Source organism: Perognathus longimembris, chromosome 17 (genome assembly GCF_023159225.1).
Source record: "Perognathus longimembris pacificus isolate PPM17 chromosome 17, ASM2315922v1, whole genome shotgun sequence".
In the NCBI taxonomy this organism is placed as follows: Eukaryota; Metazoa; Chordata; class Mammalia; order Rodentia; family Heteromyidae; genus Perognathus; species Perognathus longimembris.
The window spans coordinates 14,204,526-14,229,842 of NC_063177.1; the positions used below are offsets into that span (position 1 = coordinate 14,204,526).

General features: G+C 55.0%; 1 protein-coding gene across 4 annotated transcripts; it reads left to right on the plus strand.

Annotated features, from left to right (window-relative positions):
- Positions 1 to 275: 275 nt before the first annotated feature.
- Srebf1 (sterol regulatory element binding transcription factor 1) lies at positions 276 to 25,183 on the plus strand. 4 transcript variants are annotated; one of them, XM_048366163.1, is made up of 20 exons: positions 276 to 1,098; positions 12,074 to 12,163; positions 16,917 to 17,393; positions 17,744 to 17,919; positions 18,001 to 18,138; positions 18,217 to 18,435; positions 19,422 to 19,536; positions 19,796 to 20,007; positions 20,179 to 20,365; positions 20,459 to 20,637; positions 20,840 to 21,101; positions 21,188 to 21,354; positions 21,530 to 21,698; positions 22,125 to 22,245; positions 22,482 to 22,591; positions 22,685 to 22,817; positions 22,975 to 23,140; positions 23,542 to 23,742; positions 23,847 to 23,958; positions 24,491 to 25,183. In XM_048366163.1, exons 1-20 carry the CDS (start codon positions 1,008 to 1,010, stop codon positions 24,718 to 24,720), a joined length of 3,555 nt encoding a protein of 1,184 aa, XP_048222120.1. In that variant the 5' UTR covers positions 276 to 1,007; the 3' UTR covers positions 24,721 to 25,183. The 4 variants fall into 4 exon arrangements, with proteins under 4 accessions (XP_048222120.1, XP_048222118.1, XP_048222117.1 ...); XM_048366161.1 differs by lacking the exon at positions 12,074 to 12,163 and having other exon boundaries at positions 277 to 1,098; positions 18,001 to 18,123; XM_048366160.1 differs by lacking the exon at positions 12,074 to 12,163 and having other exon boundaries at positions 279 to 1,098.
- Positions 25,184 to 25,317: the final 134 nt, after the last annotated feature.

Consider the following 25,317-nt stretch of genomic DNA (forward strand, 5'->3'; position numbering starts at 1 on the left):
GCTGCTTGCTCTCACCTGGGTGCTTTGCTGCTCAGCCTACTATGACCCAAGGTGTCCTGGCTCAGGTCCAAAGCATAGTCAGCCTTTTCCTTGCAGGGGGTGGGGGTGGGGGCCTGAGAAGCTGTGTGACCTTGAGCAGGTCAACACTTCTCTAGGACTTCCTGAGAACTAGCTTCCTCCTTTAGGACCTGAATAGGCCCGCTGGCCTTCAGTCCCCATGGCTGGGTCTGGCAGATTAAGACAGAATGGGAAATTCCAGCCTCTGTAGGCCAGCTCCTGCTTGGGCCACTCCCCTCCTCAGAAGGCCAGTTTTCCGCTTACTACGCTGGGAAGACCAGTTTATCTACCAGTGGTTTTGCCCTTCTATTCAACATCATCAACTTCCCAGTCCCCTTGATGAGAACAGCCATTTGGCCCTTAGTTACAGATGGAGAAAACAGAGGCACAGAGTAATGATGTAATTGGCCACACAGCACGTCTGTTAGAGCTGTCACTTGGACCCGCATCTGTCTGGTCCTAAAGAACAAAATCGAGGAAGTGAAGTTTGTCGGTGCTCACTTCCCCTGCGGTCCAGAGACGACTGGAATGGACTCAGTCCTGGCTCAACTTGCTCGTGCTGGAGAAACTGAGACCTAGAGGGGCCGTGTGCTGCCCAGGCACTCGCGCAGCCTGCCAGAGGCCGTCGGGCTTGAGGCTGGGTGAAAGTACGACAGGACGGGAGGTCTGCGCTGGGCAGGACCTGGGTGCTGTCCCGGGGGGAGCGGGTAGGGGGGGTCCCCAGCTCTCTCAGGTGGGGCGGATCATCTACCCTCGGGGGCGGGGTCTCCGATCAGGCTCCGCCCCGCCTCGCCCGCCCAGCGAGCGGCTGCCGCGGGAATCCAGTTTCCGAGGAACTTTTCGAGGGCGCTAGGCCGCCTCCGAGGCCCGGCAGGACGCGAGCGCGCGCCGGGCGGCGGCTGCGGGCCGGTACCGCGGCGCTCCCGGGAAGCGCCTGAGGGTGCGGCGCCATGGACGAGCTGCCTTTCTGCGAGGCGGCTCTGGAGCAGGAGCTGGCCGAGCTTAGCGAGGTGGACGCGGCGCTGCTGACCGACATCGAAGGTGCGTCAGGGCCGGTCGGGCCCCGGGCGAGTGGGGGAGAGCGGGCGGCACCCGCGCCCGCCTTTGTCTCGTGACCTGCGTCGGGCGCCGTGGGGCCATGCGAGCGCGGGTCTCCGCGGAGTCTCCGGGCTGGGCGATGGGGACCTCCTGGTATCCACTCGGGCTCTGGCGTCCGAGGCTCACGGTGTGTGCCACGCCGGGGTCCCTGGGCGCTTCCAGGCCGGTGCACGTGCGTTCCTAGGCGTCCCGGGCTCGGTCCCGCGCGGCCGGTGTGTCCCAGCCCTGTGGCGGCCGCGGCTGTAGCTGGAGACCGGGGCGTCGTCTCGGACCCGCCCCTCCGTGACGTCAAGGGGGTTACTGTCGGTCATTCCCTCGGACCGGAGAGTTCAGCTCAGCCCCGGAGCTCCCGCGCGTGCGCACAGCGCTGTTGCTTTCCCTCTCTCCTCGCGGTGGGCATCGCTAATGAGCACTTTTATTGAGCATCTACTGAATATCAGGCTCCATCATAACTCACTGAGGACTTACAGACAGACCTAGCCCTCCTTTATTCTTGGGGACGCAAAAATCTCCTAGGAACCCCGTGAACGGATGTTCAGTTGCACTTTGGTGTGGGGCAAGAAAGTGGCTATTTTGGTAGAGCAGTCGGGCCGGGGTGGTGGTGGGCGGTCGCTCTGGCTGGACTTGAGCCGACATCTGAGAATGAGCCCCGGAACCATCGGGGAAGGATGTTTTTTTTTGCAAGAATCCTGGGATAAAGCCTAACTTTGAGGAGTTAGTGGGAGGCAAAGGAGATGAGGCTGAGAAGGCTGGCATTACCCAGCCTTGTGAGCGAGAGGAACCAGAATAGAGCTTTGATTGATTGCAGGGCTGAGGATGGAAGCTCGGGTATTCATGGTAAGTGCTTTATCCCTGAGCCACAACCTATTCTGGTTGTTATACCTAGAAGGGATTTGCTATACTACAAAGTAATTTGCTACTGTTTTCTAGATGGGACAAGGCAAAGTCCCTCCACAAAATTACCTTCAGAATTGTCGCTCAGTTTTAGCAATACTGGCTAAGTTGCACTAGTTGATGGGGAAACTAGGGCTGAGAGCACAGCACTAAGCTGCCTGGACTCTCATAACCTGCAGCCTGTGGTCATTCTAGTGTAGGCAGAGACACACCCAAGCCACCCCTATTCTACCCCCACTGACTCTAGCTCCACAGTCCTGGCCAGTGGTGCAGGATAAGAAGAGGATGGCAGCCCAGAAAGGAGGAGGTGGGCTTGCCTTCTGAACTTGAACCTGGCATTCCTCATTTTGTTTGCCATCTTACACAATCCAGCTCAGCCACCGATACTGTTTCTCCTGCAGAAAAAGAGCTAGGGCATGGCTAGGCCTCTGTTCAGGTGGACCTTTCTTGTTCACTGGAGGATGGAGTCTTTCTTGTGGGAAGCACTTAGGAGCCAGATAAAATGAGCTTTAGTAGGTGAGGAAGGGGGCAGGCAACCAGAGTCCCCTGAGGACCAGCTAACCTGCTTGCTGGAGTGCGTGTGGGATCAGGTGTACTCATCCTATAGGAAGATTTCTCAAGCTTTTTAGTACTAGGGACATGGTTTTGTTTTGTTTTTGTTTCGTTTTGTTGCCAGTCCTGGGCCTTGAACTCAGGGTCTGAGCACTGTCCCTGAGCTTCTTTTTGCTCAAGGCTAGCACTCCACCACCTCTTGAACCACAGCACCACTTCTGGCTTTTTCTGTTTATGTGGTGCTGAGGTATTGAACATAGGGCTTCATGCATGCTAGACAAGCATTCTACTGCTATGCCACATTCCCAGCCCTTTCAAACTTGTTTATTCAGACTTTTTGGTCTTTTCCCCCATTATACACTGTTCATTCTAGAAAAATTTGAAAATGCAATTGGTCAAAAAAGAGTAAAATTTAAGTTAAACTCATCACCCAGAGATAAATTCATAATGATATGAGAGATTATTTTCTCGGTATGTCTAGGGGAAGGAGAGAGAGAGAGAGAGAGAGAGAGAGAGAGAGAGAGAGAGAGAGAGAGAGAGAGTGAGAGTTGGAATGGCCACACCTTCCTCATACATTTTTTTGAAAGGGGAACCAAGGTCTCACTGGGTAGCCCAAGCTGGCAATGCACTCCTGGGCTCAGCGATCTTCCTGCCCCAGCCTCCTGAGTAGCTGGCACTGCAGGTGTGTCCCATACTTGCCACCATACCTGGTGTAATATAATTTTCATACCAAAAAGAAAAAAAGTAAGGGGACTGATTGTATATCTCAGTGACAAAAGACTTGTGTAGCATGTGTTTGACCCTGGGTCTCATCCTCAGAACTGAAAAAAAAAGTTGAATAGTATCCAGCTTACCAGCTTAGGGGTATCATTCAGTGGTAAATCTGACAGGTTGTGTGTTCATCAGCAGTGGTAGAGCACTTTATTCCACCAAGAGCTTTCATTCCTGCTCACAGTTCCTCTCCACTCCCACAACTATATTTTGCTGTACTGGGGATTGAACCAAGGGGGGGCCTTACACATGCCAGGCAAATACATTACCACTGAGTTGCATCATCCCTTTTTCATTCAAGCTTTATTTGAAATGTGCTGGCTAAGTTGCTCAAACTGGCCTTGAACTCAATGTGTTTGAGAATGACTTCAAACTCAGGATCCTCTTGTTTCATCCTCATGAGTTCGTGGATTACAGGCCTGTACCACCACATCCTTTGTGTTATTTGTGTATTAGAATAGGATCCATTGATTCGCAGCAGATTGTAATCTATGTGTCCATGTTTATAGTCAGACAACAATCAAGTTCCCTCATTTATGCTCCTGATCCCCTGTTGATGGATAGCGGGTTGTGTCAGTCTCTTAAACCAGGCAGCAGTGGATACCCCAAGGACCCTCTGTGCCCAGGTCCTCATTGAGTTCCATAGGATGAGGCTTTGGGAGAACTGCTGGGTGGGTCTAGATAGAGAGAACCTGGCCTGGTTCCCTGAAAGCCCTGAGAGGCATTGAGACTGGGCTCCAGTGCCTGACGGGAGGAGTGGAAGCAGGAGAGCACTGTGTTGAGCTACTTGTTATAAGCTCTGTCTGATGAATGGGGTGGAGGATTCTCACATAAATAGAGAACCTCAACAGAGCATTGAGTCATGTACCAGGCCTTGTTTTGATGATTTCAGTGAATTTTCCCCCAAACTCCCAATTGGGTAGATTTCTGATCTTCTTAAGTCTTGAGGAACAGAGAGGGTAAGCGATTTGCCTGTGGTACACAGCTAGCTATAATATGGCTGTGGGCTCTAGAGTTTATGCTATTTGCTCATGAGCTCTTAATCCATGGGCTCCTGAGACTGGGGATGATGGGTTGAAGGAGGCAGCCCCCTGTGGGACCATATTGGAGGTCTGTGGGTGGGTCAGAAAAGGGTCAGCTGTGTGGCCGCCTGACCCTCCCAGCCCTACAGGAGACTGGAAACTGGTCCTGGGAGCCAGCCAGGGCCTTGAGCCCCCCAGCTGCCTGCCTTGGCCAAATCCTCTGTCACATGAATGGACTTGGGGGTGGGGCTGCCACCTTCTATCCTGTTCCTGTGGTGACCCCCTGCAGGGCAAGTGCTTCCTGGGCTCCAGCCCTGGTGGTGATCTTGACCTTTGCCTCCTTCCTTCTCTGTCTGGAGGGTTGTGGAGAGGGAACTTAGGAACAGCCCTGCACATGTGCTGGGAATTACTCTTAAGCTGCTGCAGACTTCATCTTCCCACTGAGGATTACTCTATCATATCTTGGGCTGGGAATATGGCCTAGTGGCTAGAGCGCCTGCCGTATATACATGAAGCCCCGGGTTCGATTCCCCAGCACCACATATATAGAAAATGGCCAGGGGCTGGGGATATGGCCTAGTGGCAAGAGAGCTTACCTCCCATACATGAAGCCCTAGGTTCGATTCCCCAGTACCACGTATACAGAAAACGGCCAGAAGGGGCGCTGTGGCTCAAGTGGCAGAGTGCTAGCCTTGAGCAAAAAGAAAGCCAGGGACAGTGCTTAGGCCCTGAGTCCAAGGCCCAGGACTGGCAAAAGAAAAAAAAAAAAAGAAAGAAAGAAAAAGAAAATGGCCAGAAGTGGCGCTGTGGCTCAAGTGGCAGAGTGCTAGCCTTGAGCAAAAAATGCAAAACCAGGGACAGTGCTCAGGCCCCGAGTCCAAGGCCCAGGACTGGTGCAAAAAAAACCAAACAAACAAAAAAAAACTATCAGATTTTGTACGAGTTCATAAGTGCCGATGAGGCCCTGACACAGAATTCTGACTGTGGGGCAGTCTCCCATGGGTTGGCCCTTCCAAGGGGCCACACTGGGGGCTCCAAGGAGCCTGAAATGTCCAGGTTGCTATGCCTGTCAGCCACTGATGACTGTTGAGCTCTGATTCAGTGTGACTTCCTGGAAGCCCTTCTGGGTTTTGCCTTACCTTCTCCATGGCCAGCCCCACCCTGGGTCTGCTCCCAGCTTGCATGTGAATTGCTGTGTTCCTGGGCCTGCTCTGCCACCTCACAGTTCTCTCTCCAGTCCCGCAAAACACAGGCCTTCCTTAGAAAACAGGTCTAGACCTGCTACTGCTCAGCTCCCGGCCTGTATCTCCCAATGATGCGTGGCTCTCCAATGTCCGCCAAATAAAGTAACTTTGTCTCAGCATGGCATTCAACTCCTGCAAGGTGCACGGAGCCAGTCCCTCTTGTGACATGGCCGTCCATCCAGAACCACCTCTCAGGAACAGCCTGCCCTGACTGGCACTCTTCTGGCTTGAACCTCCTGTCTAGAGTCCCTTAGGAGTTGATCCTACAAAGACTCAGTCTCTCTCCTTCCCTGCATTGTATCTAGTCCCCCTGATTCAGGCAGCAGAAAGACTTCCAGGTTTTTTTTTTTCCACAACATGCTGATTATCCTAGGAAAAGTACTCAGGTGGGGTGGGGCTCTGCCGAAAAGCATCTTGGTGATAGGGGATGGGAGAGGAAGGTTCGGGGAGGGGATCCAAGGAGTCTGGTGGCTGGGAGCTTGTTACTTTCTGTGAGTTACTGCCCCACAGTCTCTTAGCTGGACAGTACCTTGTGTGACCCCATCAGCTCCAAACAGCACAGCCAGCCTGAGGTCTGAGCTCAGGACTTTGCCTGATGGTAAGTATGACCCAGGTTGAATTGCTGCACTGGGTGCTTCTGCCATTCATCCCCAGGGACTTTTGCATGCTAGGAGAGCGCTCCCCCACTATGTGGCTCCCCCCAGCCTGAATGTGCCCTTTAACCCTGGGCTTCACAGCCTGTGAGACCTATTGCTCACCATTCCATGAGGTAGTCATAGGGAAGTACAGGGGCTCCTGGCCAGATGGGGGTGGAAAGGAGGCTTAGACTTGGCTCCAGATGGGGAGCTGCTGGAGTTGGGGCTGGTGAGAGTCGAGGTGGAGCCTGGACAGGCCCACCCTGACCCTGCCTGAATGTCAACCTTGTCCTGGCTATCTTTCAGCAAGTGCTGCACCTCTAGGCTACCCAGACCAGAGCTTCAGCGCTTGTGTTCCCCATAGCTAGAGGCTGGACCCTGCCTCCCCAGCAGTCTTTTTTTTTTTTTGGCCAGTCCTGGGCCTTGGACTCAGGGCCTGAGCACTGTCCCTGGCTTCTTCCGGCTCAAGGCTAGCACTCTGCCACTTGAGCCACAGCGCCGCTTCTGGCCGTTTTCTATATATGTGGTGCTGGGGAATCGAACCTAGGGCCTCATGTATCCACTAGGCTATATCCCCAGCCCCGCCAGCAGTCTTTTATCCAGCCCTGCTATGTAGCCTTTGACAAGTGGCTTAGCCTCTTGACCTCTAGCTTTTTACCAAGTAACAGGAGTCACTGTACTTGAACCAATTCCTTGGAGCTGTGGGGCTGGCAGAGCAAACTGAGGTCATTGGTTAAGCAGTGAGGGCCACCTGGTAGGCCTCCAGCCAGTCCCCATTACATCACCCTTTGGAGCACTCAGCCAACACCTTCATCAAATGTGTTTAGTTCAACAGTCCTTATCCAAGGAGTCTTGTACAGGAAGTTCCAGAGTGTTCCAGGCTATCGTTCTAAGTTCTGAACATCTACCATGTGATGGTTCTGGCTTTCTGGCATGTGAGGAGTCCCCTATCCCACTCCAGGAACAAGCACCCTGTCCATTAAGATGAGAGGAACTGAGACATGGTGGCGCACACCTGTGAGCCCAGCTCTGGAGCAGCAAAGGCAGGAGGATGGAGAGTTCCAGGCAAGCCTGGCTACATAGCAAGGCTCTCCCTCAGAAAACCAAAACCACCAGGGACTAGTGACTTATACCTATAATCTTTGTTATTCAGGAGGCAGAGATCTGGAAGATTGTGGTTAAAGTCCAGCCTGGGGAAAAACAATTGCAAGACTCCACCTCCATTAGCTAGCAAAAAAAGCTGGAGTAGAGGTATTGTTCTAGTCTACCACTTGACAAGTGTCAGCCATGAACAAAATAGCTGAGCAAGAGCCCGCCCTGAGTTCAAAGCTCACTACCGCCAGACACTGGTGGCTCATGCCTGTAATCCTAGGTACTCAAGTGGCTGAGATCTGAGGATGAGACTCTTATCTCCAATAAACTAGAAAGCCAGAAGTGGAGGTATGGCTCAAGCTCAGGAATAGTGCCCTGGCCCTGTGTTCAAGTGGCAGTACTGGCGTGCATGCGTGCACACACACGCACACACACAAAAAGAAAAGAAAAGAAAGAAAGGGAAGAAAGAAGAAAGGAAGGAAAACAAAACAAAACAAAGCAACTACCCTATCAGCAACAATAAAAGCCAGTACAGGCAATGTGGAGAAAATAGGTCACATGATTGTAAAGGGTTTATCTTCTCCAGACAACAGCCTGCTGGCACTAAGACAGCATGCTGCCTTCACTTCAAAATTAAAACAATTCAAAAGGGAGAAAAATGTAATTTATAGGAAGAAAGGACAGAACTGCTATCTAGCTAGAGAACCGTTACCCAGCAGCAGGGGACCACCTCCCAGATTGCCACTGTACTGGTACAGGGTTGTGCTTCCCCTCCCCCATCCAGCTGGTGCCCATGGTGCCACCCCCATCTTGCTTAAGAGCCGTGTGTGTCTCAGGTTGTGTTCAAAGCCACTAAGCAAGTGCATCTGCAGCTCCAGAACTGTCCTCTGGGACATTAGGACATCAAGGCCAGCATCCTAGGAGCTGCAGCATGGAATGGTCTAGACCATGGAAGATCTGAGCTGATAGGAGGGAAAGTGTGAGGAGAGAATAGGAATTTAGAGGTGGTCACAGGACAGTGGGAGGGATTTTCCTGAGGGCAGGAGCAGGCTCTGATGGCATTAGGTAGCATGGTGCCTTCAGAAAGCAGGCCAACAGGGAGGCTGTGCCGGAGCCCTGTCTGTCTGGTTGATGGGACCTGCAGCTGCTGTCCTCACAGCCATGAGGGGTCCTCACTGTGGTCAGCTCTGTGTGGGTGAGGCTGGTCCCTGACGGAGTCAGGCTTAGGCCCTGGCCTTGAGGACTCCCCTACCCACCAAGGCCTGGCCAGGGAGGGGAATGGTGATGAAGGCCAAGGAGGGATACCACTGGAGCTGAGCCAGGAAGGCTAGGGTGGCATAGGTACCCCTGGAAGTGCCCTGTTGTTTGTGCTAGCTCTCTGTGCACACTGAGCTGTGACAGTGCTGAAGGCGGGCTGGAGCATGACCTGCTGAGCTGGGTCTGAGTCCACGATGGTCCACTTGGCAGCTCTGGACCTTCGTTTCCTGCACCGTAGAAAGGGTGCACGCAGGGGCCCCAGCTACTGGCCCATCCCCAAATTCACTGGCTTCTCCGGGCAGGCAGCCTTGAGCACACGAAGGCAGCCAGTGCCTCTGTGGCATACATGACTGGCTGAGATCTGGAGCCCAGCTGGCTTCTCAGGAGGATCAAGGAGGGGCTGGGGGCTGGGTGTGAGCTCTGATCAACAGCAGCTTCAAACCCTGAAGGGGTAAGATGAACACCATTCCCCTCCTTCCATCCTGCAGCCTCCCTCCAGGAGTGTTCTGGGGGTCCTACCAACCACTGTCCGTGGCCTCCCTGGGGAGGTGGTGCCACACTAGCTCTCACACTTTTACTCTTCATCACATTTTGTGCAACCTCCAAGGTCTGCATTGCTCGGGATAGTTTATAGCAGTGTCTTTGGCTCAGACACACTTGCGTTGGAATCCCAACTCCTCAGTTGCCTCACAATTCCTCTTCTCCTGCTGTACCCACTGTTGCCTCCTCCTGTCCTACCATTGCACCAGGCTTGCTCCTACCTCAGGACCTTTGCACTTGCTGTTTCCTCTATCCAGTGTGTTCCTCTTCCCTTTTGGCCCTATTGGTCTCCCCACAGATGTCACCTCCTCAGGACAGGCCCACATTGACCTTATTTACCTTGGCACCTCACCTCTCCTTAGCTTATCCTGCTTTCTAGGTGCTCATCACCATGACTTTCTCTTCTACATACTGTAGAAATGCTGCAGATACTGCCAAAGAGTATATTGCAGACTTCATGGAGCATGCTGTGTGACAGGTAGTGAGCTCGCTCTCCTAGGAGGCATGCAAACTGAGTTTGTTTGGGGTTCAAGGCCTTGTGTGAGTTGGACAGTGTGTAGGCTTCTGTGACACACAGAGCTGGGCTCTGCAAGTCCACAGTGTGAAGCCATGTGGGGTTGCTTGCCCTCTGTGCCTCTTCCCTCACTTCAGTTTGCTCCTATTCATTACTTTACCTGTAGTTGAATACAGCAGGTATCAGCTCACCACCTGACTTTCCAATTGTAGACCATCCCAGTTGCAACCCTTCTTGAGACCTTGTTGGATGATGGGTGCTATAGAAACTTGCTCTCCCAGATGGAGCCTGGAAGCTCGGAGAAGGGGAGTGATCTGCTCCCAAACCCAAAGTGAGCAGAGGCCATGGCTGCATCCCTCTGCGTGGCTGTAGAGCTGGCTTTGGAGTTTCCCTTCAAGTCTAGCATCTGCAAAATGAGACAGCAGATCCAGCTCTAGTGCAGTGAGGGTACATTCAAGGGCTGGTGCCTAGAAGCACCTAAGCCCTCCCCTCATCCTGCAGCTTGACATAGGATGGGCTCTGTGTCTGAAGGCCAGCCTTCCAGGCCTGGCTTCTCTCAGACACCTCCTAAGTCCTGCCACCCTTGAACAGAGGTGTCAGTGAGCAACTATCCTCTCCCTTCCATCTCCTCAGTCCAGATGAGATAGGAGCCACACACAGAGCTGGAAGAAATAAAAAAGCAAAAAAGGAGCAGGGGGCAGGGTCTTACTATGTCCCTGGTGCAAATCTCAGAGGAGCATCTGTCTGTTGATGGCCACACTCGGGCTCTGACAGGATAACCAAGTAACAAAGGGCTAAGCTGGGAGGGTCAGCTTTTGACAAATCTGTGCCTCCAGCCCGCTGTGTCTCTTGAGTCCAGACTTTTCCCTGTCTTAAGTTGGTTGAGTGAGGTAGGAACTGTTTCCTGAGCATTGCTTTGGATGCAGCGTGTGAGCACCCAATTCAGTCTGAATGGAAAGGGAGATGAAGATTAAAGACTTGTGTTGTCCTTGGTGCCTCCCATGAAGCTGTGAAGGAAGAGCCTGGGAAGGAGTGGCAGGGTGCCTGCCAGGGAGACATGACTGAGTTGTCCAACTTAGTCTTTTTTTTTTTTTTTTTGCCAGTCCTAGGGCTTGGACTCAGGGCCTGAGCACTGTCCCTGGCTTCTTTTTGCTCAAGGCTAGCACTCTGCCACTTGAGCCACAGAGCCACTTCTGGCCATTTTCTGTGTATGTGGTGCTGGGGAATCGAACCCAGGGCCTCATGTATATGAGGCAGGCACTCTTGCCACTAGGCCATATCCCCAGCCCCAACTTAGTCTTGAAAAAGGAGAGAGATCAGAGGTCCCAGCACCTGCTGCTGAGACCACCAGGCTGGCGTGTCTGCCTGGGCCCCTCCCAGGCAATAGCAGGATGGGGACCCATCCATGCCAGTCCTTACTGACCCTAGGTCTACTTAGCCTGAGCTGCTACAGAGGTTCTGATTATTTGTGTGTGCATGAACTTCGACTGTGGTTATCAGGGAGATAGGCTTAGCACCTCCTAAACCTGTCATCCTTGCCTTTCCCACTTTGCCCCAGGCACTGCTCCCTCCACCCTAGACCCTGACTGCTGGGGGACTGTGAAGCCTGGAAGTGGGGCAGACACCTCATGAGGCATCACCGAGACATTGAATGTACAATTTGGGGTGGGGCTTCCTCTTGATCACTCTAGGCCGCTTTAAGGAAGGATCTGGATCCTAGATCATCAGCCCCCTCATTAGGGTGGGGGCTGTTCTAGTCTTGGGGCCAGGAACTGGAGGCCCTTATATTTCATCCCACTGACAAATAGCACTCTTTGGGCCTACATCAAAAGTCTGTACTAAGCGCTGCACCTAGATTATCTCTGTTGCTTCTGCTATGTGATGCCAAGAGATAAACTTGTTTCCTGAGAGAGTAAACTGAGGCCTAGGTTGCTCCAGGCTTGCCTAGCTTGTTGGCTAGGCTAAAGATTTGGAGTGCAAGGCTCCGAGAGTTGGAGCATCGCAGCCTCCGTCCTCCCTGCCCTAACTCTGGACCTCGCTAACTTTGGAAGTGATAACGGAGCAGACCGCGGCAGGTGATGAGGCCATGACCGCCAGTAACCCCGGGGAACGCTGGCGTTGAGCGGGTTAAAGGCGGACGTCCGAGAGTAACCCCGGCCCCATTCAACGCCGCGAGGTGAAACTGGAGCCGGGCCGCCGTCGGGGGTGGGGCGGGACCCTAGTGAGGCGGCGGCGCGGCCGCTGATTGGTTGCTCGAGCTCACCCCATGCCCGGCCCGCGGCCGGGGAAGGGAGGAGGTGGTGGGCGGGGCCTGTTGTGGGGGCGTGGTCTGGAAAGGGGCGGGGCGGACTGCGAGAGGCGATCCGTGGGCTTTAAAACTCCGCGGAGCCTTGACAGGTGAAGTTGTCCTCGGTCAGGGCCAGCAGCCTGGATGCCCCGAGGGGGCGGAGGGCGCAGACCACGGAACCATGGATTGCACATTCGAAGGTAATTTCTGGAAAGGTCAACCCCTCCCACCCCCCCACCCCCCCACCCCCGTTCATTATACTGATTCCATCTCTGCTGTGGATCCTTAAAAAGTCTCACACAGCAGGGTGAGGAGACCCCTTTCTGACAGAACGCCAGCAAGTGTCCGGCTCGCTGAGGAAGCGGATAGACCGCCCCCAACCTTATTAATCCCCCCTGCAACCCAAAGGAAGACTTTGCTTAGAGGTAGCAGCACCCTAGATTTAAGGGGTCGGGAAGGTTGGTGCTTTCTCCACAGCTCATGCTTTCCTTCTGAGGATGGTCCGGAGGAATCAAGGGTGGAGGGCCAGTTGTTCTGTCTACTTTTTGTGGGCATCTTGGACTCCCCAGGCAGAGGATGGGAACCCTGGACTGTCCGGGTTATCAGTTTTTCTTTCTTGACTTGGTTTCCCCCACCAAGGGGTCTGAAGAGCCAAAGGAGTGAGAGGTGGGAGATGCTATAAATAAAAGTACTGTATAATTTTATGACATGTATAAACCTGGAGGATCCACGAAGTATTTCTTTTTCACTATTGAGGAGGTCAAGCCTGCCACCTCCTCTTGCTTGTCCATGGCCTTAGGGAAGCCCCCCTGCAGTTGCTTTCCTGCCTGGTCACTTGTCAGTGGGCAATGTTGTGACCCCACTCTGCAGAGCAGAGCCTCTGGCAGCACTGCCTGAAAGGGATTACTGAGTAAACTGAGGCCTAATGAGAGGAACATCAGCTCTGACTCTACACCTAGGTGCTTGGTGGCTCTGGGGTCTGCTCAGGGATTGTTTTCATGGATCTTGTAGAGCCCTTTGACCCAGTAGGTGGCCTCTCTGAGTGGGTTAGAGGGCCCTAGGCTGAACCAGCCAAGCTACTAGTCGCCAGCTGGGGAAGAGGGCCTGTGGCCAGGCTAGGCTGAGGCAGAAGGGAGTGAGTGTCTTAGTCTGTGAAAGAAGGAAGGAGTCAGGACAGACTGTATTTGCTCTGTGTGTGTGTGTGTGTGTGTGTGTGTGTGTGTGTGTGTGTGTGTGTGTATTGGGGCTTAAACTCAGGGTCTTGGCTTTTTTGTTCAAGGCTATTACTACACTACTTGAGCCACACATCCACTTTGGGCTATTTGGTGATTAGAGATAAGCGTCTCATGAACTTTAATGCCCAGGCTGGCTTTTAACCACAGACTTCAGATCCCGGCCTCCTGAGTAGCTAGGAGGATAACAGGCATGAGCCACTGGTGCCTAGCTAGCACTTGATTTTATAGAGGGAAAACCAAAGCCTGAATGGCTGAACCTGGGTGCTGAGGCCACTTGGCTGCTGGGAAGGCCTAGGTTTGTTCCCAGAACTCCCAGCGTCAAACTGGTTGGTTACGTGGTCAGCAGCTGGCCCAGCCCCAAGCCTTTGGCTGTTCTGCAGAGAATGGGTTGGTAGTGGCAGCTTGGTTTTTAGTGGGGCAAGGAAAGGAGTAGAGGCAACAGATTGGGCTTCTTGTATGCCTATTTCTGAATCCCACCTTGGGATGCTCTTGGGCTTTGTCTATCTTTGAATTTGGATACCCTTTCAGCCTCTGAGATAGGTGAACAAATGAACCCTCTATGTAGCAATAGTGAGCAGTACTTGGGGTATTGGGGTCAGGTAGGTCTGGACATGGTTCTGTACCGGATTCCAGTGTTTGTTTATCTATGAATTGGGGCATACCTTCTACATAGTGCCTTTTAAAATAATAATAATAATAATAATACAGTATTGGTGCTTGAATTCAGTGCCTCATACTTGCTACGTAGACATTCTACCAATGATCTGTGCCTCCAGTCCATTTTCGCTCTGGTTATTTTTATACTGACTTTATGTGCAGCCGCGCATAAGTGTGTGTGTGTGTGTTTGTGTGTTTGTACTCGTGTGTATGTGCGCACACATGCATACATGCCAGTTCTGAGGCTTGAACTCAGTGCCTGTGTACTGTCTCTTAGCTTTTTTTGCTTAAGGCTAGTGATCTACTATATGAACCACAGCTTCATTTTTGGCTTTTTGCTAGTTAATTGGAAATAAAAGTCTCATAGACTTTCCTCTCTGGGCTGGCTTTGCACTGAGATCATTATTTCTTAGTCTCCTGAGTAACTAGGATTACAAGAGTGAGCCACTAGTGCCCGGCTTTGCTCTGGTCATTCTTGAGATAGGGTCTAGCTTTTGCCCCCGGGTGCAGCTGGGCCTTGATCCTCTTATTTTAGGCTTCCTCAGCTATGAAAATAGACATGCACTGAATCTGGCTCTCCTTTGATTTGTTTTGGTATGTTTTTTGCCAGTCCTGGGCCTTGGACTCAGGGCTTGAACACTGTTCCTAGCTTCTTTTTGCTCAAGGCTAGCACTCTACCACTTGAGCCACAGCACCACTTCTGGCCTTTTGTATATATGTGGTGCTGAGGAATCAAACCCAGGGCTTCATGTATACAAGGCAAGCACTCTTGTCACTAGGCCATATTCCCAATCCATGGCTGTTTTTTTTTTTTTTCCTAGTCCTGGGCCTTGGACTCAGGGCCTGAGCACTGTCCCTGGCTTCTTTTTGCTCAAGGCTAGCACTCTATCACTTGAGCCACAGCGACACTTCTGGCTTTTTCTATATATGTGGTGCTAAGGAATCGAACCGAGGCAAGCACTCTACCACTAGGCCATATTCCCAGCCCTTGGCTCTCCTTTGAGAAGGGAGCTCATGAGCTTTCTTTCCCTGGCTGGCCTGGAACTGCAATCTTCCCGATCTCAACCTCCCCAGTAGCTAGGATTACAGCCATGAGCCGCTGGCGCCCAGCTAGACAGTACCTTTTTAGAACAGTGTGTTAGAAAGACTTGGGGCCCAGCCTGGCTGGCTCCTTTTGTGTGAGTGACCCCAAAGTGGGCCTGGCTCTTGGCCCAGACCCACCCCTCTGGCATGGGCCCACCCTTTCAGTACTGCTATCATGGATGAGGATCCTGCTCTGACCTGGCCTCCTCTTGAAGGTCCACTCTGTCCACTATTCCTCCCTGAGGATCCTGAGTGGTGCCAAAGGTAGGGCCTGGGCTGCACAACTGGGTCTGGACCCGGAAGATCCCACTACCTCTTCAGGGCCTCAAGCTATCCTGTCTCTCCCCTCCCCACCCCCACCCCCCACCATTTATTTATTGTCCTTTTTTTTTTTCTTTTTTAATGTGTGTGTGCCAGTTCTAGGGCTTGATCTCAGATCCTGGGTACTATCCTTATGTTTTGTTGTTGTTGTTGTTATTTTGTTTTGTTCTCAAAGCTAGTACTCTGACACTTGAGCTACACCTCCACTTCTGGCTTTTTGGTGATTAATTGAAGAGTCTCTTGGACTTTCCTGCCTGGGCTGGCTTCCAACTATAATCCTCAGATTTTATCCTGAGTAGCTAGGATTACAGGTGTGAGCCACTGGTGCCTGGTACCTGGCTTCTTCCCTTTTCTTTCTTTCTTTCCTTCCTTCCTTCCTTCCTTCCTTCCTTCCTTCCTTCCTTCCTTCCTTCCTTCTTTCCTTCCTTCCTTTCGTTCTTTCTTTTCTCTTCCCTCCCTCCCACCTCCCTTCCTTCCTTCATATTTGTAAGTAGTTGTATAAAAACAGTTTCAAGTCAAATTGTCAGTTCATGAATACAATGCATCTTGACCTATGCCTCCTTTTCACAATTCTTTCTCGTCCCTCCCAACTCCACTTGTCTAACTTTTCTGTTTCATTTTCATATGTGTACATCGAGTACTATGACCACATTCACCCATCCTTCCTCTCCCCCTAAAGCCCATCCTGTTTCTCTGCACCTTTCTTGCCCCTGTGAATTGGCTGCTGCGCTCTGTTGACCTCCAAGGCCTGGACCTGCTGGGTGAGAGGCACATCTGCCTTTTACCAATCAAGCAACTGAGACCCAAGTAGAGCCAGGGTGAGCCTGTCCCTGGGCTCTGAACTCTGTCTAGGTTGAGTAGAGGCCATAGTTGGGTGGTGGGGAAGCATCTGGAAGGACTTGTCACCACCTGGATGAAGACTTGGAGCTCTTTGGAGTCCACAGTTCAGTGTTTGTGTGCTTGTGTGAAGGCTGAGAGCTGTGTATCCATGAAGAGAAGAAAAATTAACCACTGTCCATTAGCTGAGGTTACAGCTCAGTGGTAGAGTACCTGCCTAGCATGCTATAGACCTTGGGTTCGAAGCCCAGCACTGAAAAAAAAAAAAAATCACTACAACTTCCCACTTGAAGATACAGGACAGGAGTTGGAAATAAAGCTTAGTGATAGGGAAAAAAAACAAAAAAAAATCTATAATCCATCAATTGGACTGAGCACAGCTCATGTGGTGGTAGAGTGCTTGCCTAGCAAGTGTGAGGCTCTGAGTTCAAACTCCTAGTACTATCAGAAATATCCCTATTAAGGAGGACATTCTAGACTGGCCTGAACTCTGATTTCAGCATCTCAAATAGACTACCATTGTGTTGCCAGCCCTGGTGTGGGTGAGATTTCTGTCCATGCCTTGCGGTGAATGAATGAGTGAATGAATGAACAAACAAAAAGAAGCCCTCTGTGTGTTGTGGCCGAGGATGTTACACATCAGGCAGACACAGGCCTGTGTCCAGGAGCACCAGCTTCCGGGGGTGGCTCTCTGTGCCTGTGGCCTTGCCCCCCCTACCCCCCACAGCTGTGTGGGGTCAGGGAGCATGCAAACAGGCCCTGCTCCGGGGCGGCTTCCACCTGCCCTGCTGTCACTCACACAGTGTTCTCCTTTCTGCAGACATGCTTCAACTTCTCAACAATCAAGACAGCGACTTTCCCGGCCTCTTTGATCCACCCTATGCAGGGGGTGGGGCCGGGGGTCCAGACCCCAGCAGCCCTGGCCCCAGCTCCCCAGGCACCTTGTCCCCACCTCCTGCTGCTCTGAGCTCCCCTCTGGAAGCCTTGCTGGGGGCGCCTAAGTCAACATCCCCACCCTTGTCCCCTCCCCAGTCTTCACCCGCCCCACTGAAGATGTACCCATCTGTACCCCCCTTTTCCCCAGGGCCTGGTATCAAAGAAGAGCCAGTGCCGTTAACCATCTTGCAGCCTTCTCCCACCCCACAGCCCCTTCCAGGGACCCTCCTGCCCCAGAGCTTCTCAGCCCCAGCCCCATCCCCATCCCCAGCCCCAGCCCCAGCCCCAGGTCCAGCCCCCTCTCAGTTCAGCTCTGCCCCAGTTTTGAGCTACTCTAGTCCTCCTGGCAGCTTCTCCACAGGTAAGGCGGGCATGTGACAGGAGGGAAGAGTGGGAGCTGGAGGGCAAGGCGGGGACCAGGTTGCCAGGCATAGTCTTAGTGGCAGAACTGGCAGTTTTAGAAGTTGGGTGTTCACTCTAGGGCTTCGGCTACCCATGGCTGGCAGTGCTGGCAGCTGTACTCCTGCCCTTGGTACCTGGGACAAGTGTGTGCCACCCTCCACTCTCCCTGTGCCCAGGAAGCTGGCATGTTTGCATCAGGGCATCCACGGGGATAATGACTCATCCAGGCCCAAGACAGCCCTGCAGGGCTGAGCAGGCTGGAAGCAGGTAAGGGCATCCCAGGCTCATGGCCCTGCTTTTTCTTGGCAGGGCCCCTTCCAGCCAGTGCCCAGCCACCGCTCCCTGGCCTGCCTCTGGCTTCCACACCTGGAGGCCAGCCCGTGTCCATGAACACTCAGGTGCAGGGTGCAGCTGCCCCGCAGCTATTGACAGCCACAGCAGCTCCTGGAGCAACCACGGTGACCTCGCAGATCCAGCAGGTTCCGGTGCGGGGGGCCTCGCCCGGCACCTGGGAGGTGGCAGGCTTTGACTTGGACATAGCTCACCATCAAGCCCTCTCCCTCCAGGTCCTGCTGCAGCCTCACTTCATCAAGGCAGATTCGCTGCTGCTCACAACCATGAAGACGGACGTAGGGGCCACTGTGAAGACGGCGGGCATCGGTGCCCTGGCCCCTGGTGCCACTGTGCAGGCAGGGCCCTTGCAGGTGGGTGGCATGGATGGGCGGAGGGTGTGGAGCTGCGCATGAGAATGCCCACCTGGTGACCTGCGCCTGGCCCTACAGACCCTGGTGAGTGGTGGAACCATCCTGGCTACAGTGCCGCTGGTTGTGGATACTGACAAGCTGCCCATCAACCGGCTGGCAGCTGGCAAGGGCCCAGGCTCAGCTCAGAGTCGCGGTGAGAAGCGCACGGCCCATAATGCCATCGAGAAGCGCTACCGCTCCTCCATTAACGACAAGATCGTAGAGCTCAAGGACCTGGTGGTGGGCACTGAAGCGAAGGTATGGAGAGAGGCTTGCAGGGATCCACTCAGCCTTGGGTGGCCACAAAGGAGCAAAGTGGGGTGGGCAGTCTGAAGGAAGCAGGATGGGTCTGAGCACACAGGGAGTCAAGCTGTAGCTGACCTGGGCCCAGGGACCCCCATTTATTGGTTGAACGTGTTTGTTCGTTTGTTTTTGCAGCACAGGGGTTTGAGCACCCATCTTTGCCCTTGCTTAGCAGGTGCTTTTGTTGATAAGCCATACCAGCCCTGATTTTTGAGACAGGGTCTCTCTTCCTGCCCAGGGAGAGAGAGCCTGCGTGCAATTTGCCTGTGTTAAACCTCCACGTAGCTAGGATAACAGGCTTGTGCCACCCTCACTAGTTCTTCATCAATAAGGGGGTTCACAAGCTTTTCTGTCCAGGCTGATCTCAAACTGCAGTCCTCTCAGTTTTAGCCACCAAGTAGGGCTACAGGCATGAGCCACTGGTGCTTGACTATTTGGTTAAACTTTAGTGAGGGAGAAGGGGTTCTCCTTGATGAAGGTGAAAACAGGGTTCAGTGATGACAAAACACAGAAATCCCATCCCGGAAGATCTGACATCCTAGCAGGGAAGCTGAGCATCCAGCAGGATAAAGAAATGAGTATGCAAATGGCCACATGGTGCTGGGGAGGCCAATAGAGGGGCAGGGGATGGGAGAGGCTGCAGACCTGTCAGGTAATCAGGGAAGGCCTTGCTATGGGGAGATGAGGGTGGTGAGGGGGTGAGACCTGAGGATGGTAGTCAGACATTCACATAGGCATTTTACACGCTAATCCTTTCGGCTCTGGGAGGTTGCTCTTATTAAGGGACATCAGTAGAGGAATATATTCCATGTAGAAGAAACAGCAAGTGTAAAGGTCCTGTGATAGTTGTGTTGCAAAGCAGCTCTTTGTGCTCTGCTAAGTACTCACAGCTGGGCCACTGGGGCTCACTGGCCAACTGCCCTCTTTCCCTCTCCCTGCAGCTGAATAAATCTGCTGTCTTGCGCAAGGCCATAGACTACATCCGCTTCTTACAACACAGCAACCAGAAACTAAAGCAGGAAAATCTGAGTCTTCGAACTGCTGCCCACAAAAGCAGTGAGTACTACAGCTTCCCCTCTTCCCTGTCCTCTGGCTTTTTCTCTGTCCCTGCCACCCCTGGCTGTGGCTAGGCTCTGGTTCACCCTTGGCTCTGACCCCATGGATCAGTTCTGGTCCTTCAATTAGGGTTTCAGCTTAGCCACAATGTACTCTGATCTAGCTTTCCTGGGCCTCAGAGGCAAGGCCGGCCCAGCCCAGGCCTTCAGCCCAGGATGGGGTATCAGACCTTCACCCCCACCTTCTCCTTTGCCTGCAGAGTCGCTGAAGGATCTGGTGTCCACTTGTGGCAATGGAGGAAGCACAGATGTGCCCATGGACGGCCTGAAGCCCGAGGTGATGGACACGCTGACACCCCCGCCCTCAGATGCCGGCTCACCCTCCCAGAGCAGCCCTCTGTCCCGTGGCAGTGGTGGCAGTGGCAGTGGCAGTGACTCCGAGCCCGACAGCCCAGTCTTCGAGGACAGTCAGGTGGGGCCCTGTGGTGTACCCTTTCTCCTGTCCCAGGCTTGTCCCTCGAGTTCCAGCACTGGGTTAGGAAGAGGCTTCCGAAGGAACCACTCTTCAATTTTCCAGACAGAGAAACTGAGGCCGGAGCCCACAGGCCTTCCTTACTCATCCATGCCCTCTGCCCCCCACCAGGTGAAGCCCGAGCAGTTGTCGTCCTCCCACAGCCGGGGCATGCTGGATCGTTCCCGCTTAGCTCTGTGTGCTCTGGTCTTCCTCTGTCTGTCTTGTAACCCCCTGGCCTCCCTGCTGGGCAGCCTCTCTGATGCCACCCACGTCCACCACGGTCCTGGGCGTAGCATGCTGGAGATTGAAGGCAGAGGTAGGTCAGGCCAGCCTGGGCATTGTGGGGAGGGCTTGGCTGTGAGCAAGGAGCTCTGGGAGCTGTGTCTTCAGCCCTTCTCTTGGCTCACAGATGGCACTGATTGGGTGCCATGGCTGCTGCCCCCGCTGGTCTGGCTGGCCAATGGGCTACTGGTGCTGGTCTCCTTGGCATTTCTCTTCATCTACGGGGAACCGGTGACACGGCCCCACTCTGGCCCCGCTGTGCACTTCTGGAGACACCGAAAACAAGCTGACCTGGACCTGGCTCGGGTAAGGGACTGAGCCTGGGGCAGTGTCCGGTTCCTCGGCTGGGGAGGTGCCAGGCATGTCCCTGTGCTCAGCTTTCTGCCCACATTCCAGATCTGTCCCGTGCTCTCCTTCTGCTCCCCTTAGACCATTTTGATTCCTGGGGGCCCAAACAGAGGGGCCATGCCACACTGCTGCTCTTCTTACTGGGAAATCCCATTCCTAGGGGGACTTCGCCCAGGCCGCCCAGCAGCTGTGGCTGGCTCTGGGAGCTCTGGGCCGGCCGCTGCCCACCTCCCACCTGGACCTGGCCTGCAGCCTGCTCTGGAACCTCATCCGCCACCTGTTGCAGCGCCTCTGGGTGGGCCGATGGCTAGCAGGCCGGGCCGGGGGCCTGCAGAGGGACTGCACCCTGAGAGCAGATGTGCGTGCCAGTGCCAGGGACGCGGCCCTTGTCTACCATAAGCTGCACCAGCTGCATGCCATGGGTAGGATGGGCTGAGAGCTGGGCCATGGGGCACCCTCCCTGCCAATTCCTATCACCTCTGGGCCTCATGCTCCCTCTGCTTTCCAGGGAAGTACACAGGCGGGCACCTCACTGCTACCAATCTAGCACTGAGTGCCCTGAACCTGGCCGAGTGTGCCGGGGACGCTGTGTCCATGGCGACACTGGCAGAGATCTATGTGGCAGCAGCCCTGAGGGTCAAGACCAGTCTCCCAAGGGCCCTGCACTTCCTGACGGTGAGTGGGAGGTGGGGGCTGGGCCTTGGCTCTAGGGGAGGGGCTGGACCCGAATGGAGCAGCTGGTTCCCAGGTGAGGTCCAGCCCCAGCAACAGACAGACATGTCAGTCTGGGTCTGGGTTTGAGAACCCCTGCCGGAGTCCAGTGTGACAACCCAGCTCCCCTCCCCCGCAGCGCTTCTTCCTGAGTAGTGCTCGCCAGGCCTGCCTAGCACAGAGTGGTTCCATGCCTCTCGCCATGCAGTGGCTCTGCCACCCTGTGGGCCACCGTTTCTTCGTGGATGGGGACTGGGCCGTGCGCAGCACCCCACGGGAGAGCCTCTACAGCTTGGCCGGAAACCCAGGTGCTCTCTCTGTCCGCTTTCCCTCATCTCATGCCTGTCCCTGTCTCCCACCCAGTGTTTTGCTGCATTGTCCCTTGCATCTCCCCTTTGGCCACCCTAGGTCTGCTCCCACTAGGGTGTAGGGCGGGGGCTATGGGAGCAGGCACCCTGCCCGGGCTGCCACTGAGGGTCTTCAGAGGTGCCATCTCGCTTGGAGGCGGTGGAGAGGGAGGGGTGGGGCGCGCGGGGGGTGGGGGGTGAACTCAGGCAGGTTGCCTTTGGAGCTTGTGGAAGAGCACGCTGCCTGGTTTGGTGATGTCCTCCCCAAGGGGCTGGAGTTTTGTCTACCACTTTCTACCTGGTTGTGGTGGGGCTGCTCTGCGCCACAGCCGGCATGGTATGGAGGGCGGGCAGTGCCTCCACTCAACCCATGTCCCCTGCCCGCAGTGGATCCCCTGGCCCGGGTGACTCAGATGTTCCGTGAGCATCTCTTGGAGCGAGCGCTGAACTGTGTGGCCCAGCCCAGCCCAAGCTCCAGCCCCAGCCCAGGGTCAGCAGATGGGGACAGGTGAGTCCCCTCTCCTGGCAAGATGCTCCAATGTAGCACCTAGGAACAGCCACCTCCAAGGCCAGAGTCTAGACTACCATCGCTTGCTCTTCTCCCTCCGGTCTCTTTCTCTGCCAGCCAGGCAGCCAGTGATGGTGGCCCTTTGCAGAGTCATGGGGTCAGATGGGGAGGACTAGCGTCACCCAGGCCCCCTTCCCCTGCCATCTGTCCTCACAGCTAGTCCTCTCCTGCCCCAGGGAATTCTCAGATGCCCTCGGGTACCTGCAGCTGCTGAACAGTTGCTCGGATGCTGCTGGGGCTCCCGCTTGCAGCTTCTCCATCAGCTCCAGCATGGTTGCCACTACTGGTGAGTCGTGAGTCTTGAGACTTCTCCCTCAGCCACCATGAGGCCCCTGGTGCAGTGTGCCTGAGGGGCAGGGTGCGCCTCCCTCCACTGCAGGTACCGACCCTGTGGCCAAGTGGTGGGCCTCGCTGACGGCTGTGGTGATCCATTGGCTGCAGCGGGATGAGGAGGCGGCGGAGCGGCTGTACCCACTGGTGGAGCACCTGCCTCAAGCTCTGCAGGAGACCGAGTAGGTGCAAGGCCACCAGTGCCAGGCCATCCCTCCTGGGGTGCTTGTACTAACTTGTGCTCTGGGCTCTTCCCTGAGAATCCAGAACTAGAGCCTAGGGCCCAGTGAAAGCCTGTGGCCTGGGCTGACTTGCACTCTCTGCCCCTGACCTCAACAGGAGACCCCTGCCCAAGGCTGCCCTGCACTCCTTCAAGGCTGCCCGAGCCCTGCTGGGCCGTGGGAAAACAGAGCCTGGTCCAACCAGCCTGGCCATCTGTGAGAAGGCCAGTGGGTACCTGTGGGACAGTCTGGCCACTGCACCAACCAGCAGCTCCATTGACAAGGTGAGGGGTAGGGTCGGGGCCTGGCCGGGCCAGGGTCACAGCTTTCTGCTCCTCAGTCATTTGGAGTCAGGCCAAGGCACACCGGCCTGGGAATCCAGCTGACTGCTTTTTGCTAAGGCTTAAGTCCAGGGGAAATTACCCCTGTCTGGCAGCACCAGGAGGAGGGGTGTGGTGAGCAGCATGCTTGGCACCACTTGGGGGCTGTCTGTTCTCAGGTGGGTGTGGGGGCCTGGAGAGGCGGGCGGCCCCGCGGTGCATTGCTGTTGCATTGCATGTGTGTGAGGCGGGTGCAGTGCCTCGGCAGTGCAGCCCGGAGTCGGCCCCTGGCACCGCGGGCCCCCACCCTGCCCCTCCTGCAGCTGGAGCCCCCGTCACAACCCCTGCCCTGCCTGCCACCCCAGGCCATGCAGCTGTTCCTGTGTGACCTGCTCCTTGTGGTACGCACTAGCCTGTGGCGGCAGCAACAGCCACTGGCCTCACCGCAGGCAGCCCCGGGCACCAGCAGCGGACCCCAGGCCTCTGCCCTGGAGCTGCGTGGCTTCCAAAGGGACCTGAGCAGCCTGCGGCGCCTGGCACAGAACTTCCGGCCTGCCATGAGGAGGGTGAGTGTCAATGGCCCCTCACCTCATAGGGACTTGGGGCAGCAGGTATGGGAGAGAGTGAGGACAGGGCCTGAACCTGGCCTCTCCTGGCCCCACCTGCTCAGGTATTCCTACATGAGGCCACAGCACGGTTGATGGCAGGAGCCAGCCCTGCCCGGACACACCAGCTCCTGGACCGCAGTCTGAGAAGGCGGGCAGGCCCCGGTGGCAAAGGAGGTAGGAGGCAGATGTCCATAATTATAGAAGAATGAGGAACTGGCCAAGCCAGCAGTCCTGGTCTACCACTCCTTCCTGCTCACATGGGTGGAGCTCAGATGGGTGTGGTGGATACTAAGGGAGGCTGAGAGTCCCAAGTGTGGCTGACCTGAGCACCCAGTTACTTGATGACAAAGTCTTTCCTGAGAAGTCAGTTGGGGTTGACTGTGGGATTTAGGACTGTGGATGTGAGACTGAGTCTGTTTGGACTGTGGAGGCGGGGTCTGAAGGCGTGTGTGTGTGTGTGTGTGTGTGTGTGTGTGTGTCTGTCTGTCTGTCTGTCTGTCTGTCGTTTGTGTGTGTGCGCTCTCCAACCTGCCTGAAACTGGGTGAGGAGAGGAGTATGATACCTGTGTGCTGAGGGGTCCCCGCTATGAGGTCTGAAATCTGGTCTTGTGGGCAGGGCGGGGCCTCGGCTGCGCAGGACACACCCTTAGGGGTGTGTGGCTGTCAGAGCTCCGCCCCCTCTGATGCGACCCTTCCTTGTGCGCAGGCGCGGCAGCGGAGCTGGAGCCCCGGCCCACGTGGCGGGAGCATACTGAGGCCTTGCTGCTGGCCTCCTGCTACCTGCCTCCCGGCTTCCTGTCGGCTCCTGGACAGCGCGTGGGCATGCTAGCCGAGGCCGCTCGCACGCTCGAGAAGCTCGGCGATCGGCAGCTGCTGCATGACTGCCAGCAGATGCTCCTGCGCCTGGGCGGCGGGACCACTGTCACTAACAGCTAGATTCTGGGCGGCAAGTCTTGGTCTCAGCATCCTTGTTTCCGACGGGCTGCTTGAACTGCCCCTGCCGGGGGTGGGGGTAGGGGTTCGCGGGGCCCCTTAGGACCTCGGCCCCCAGCCGCCTCAGCCCTCTCCCCAGCCTGAAAGCGGCAGTCAGGATGGTGGTGACCTCTGGTGGTCGATCGTGGGAATGCAGAGGCTCAGCGGTCTGCGTGCTCCGACTCGGCCCACAATTCAGTGGGCCACTCCCTCCCCCAACCGGTGTAGGGGAGGGAGAGGCACCTTTCTCCCGCTGAGGAGGGCCTTGACCCAAGGCGCCTCTCTCCCTTCTGGAGGACTTGTACATAGTGTAGATTTTGGTGAGCCAGCATCCTGGCTTCAGAGGCTCATGTGCTACTTTGCCTTTTACAAACTTTTATTTTCGTAGGTCGAGTTTTGTACAGAGAATAAATGAAATTATTTATAACCTGGACTTTGTTCCTTTGGGTGGGAGAATGTGCTTTAGCTGAGGGATGCGTTGACCCCTCTCCCCTGGGGACCTAGGGCCTCCTATCCCCCAGCCCACCATAAGGGACAGAATTTCCCCCTGTCCAGCATTAT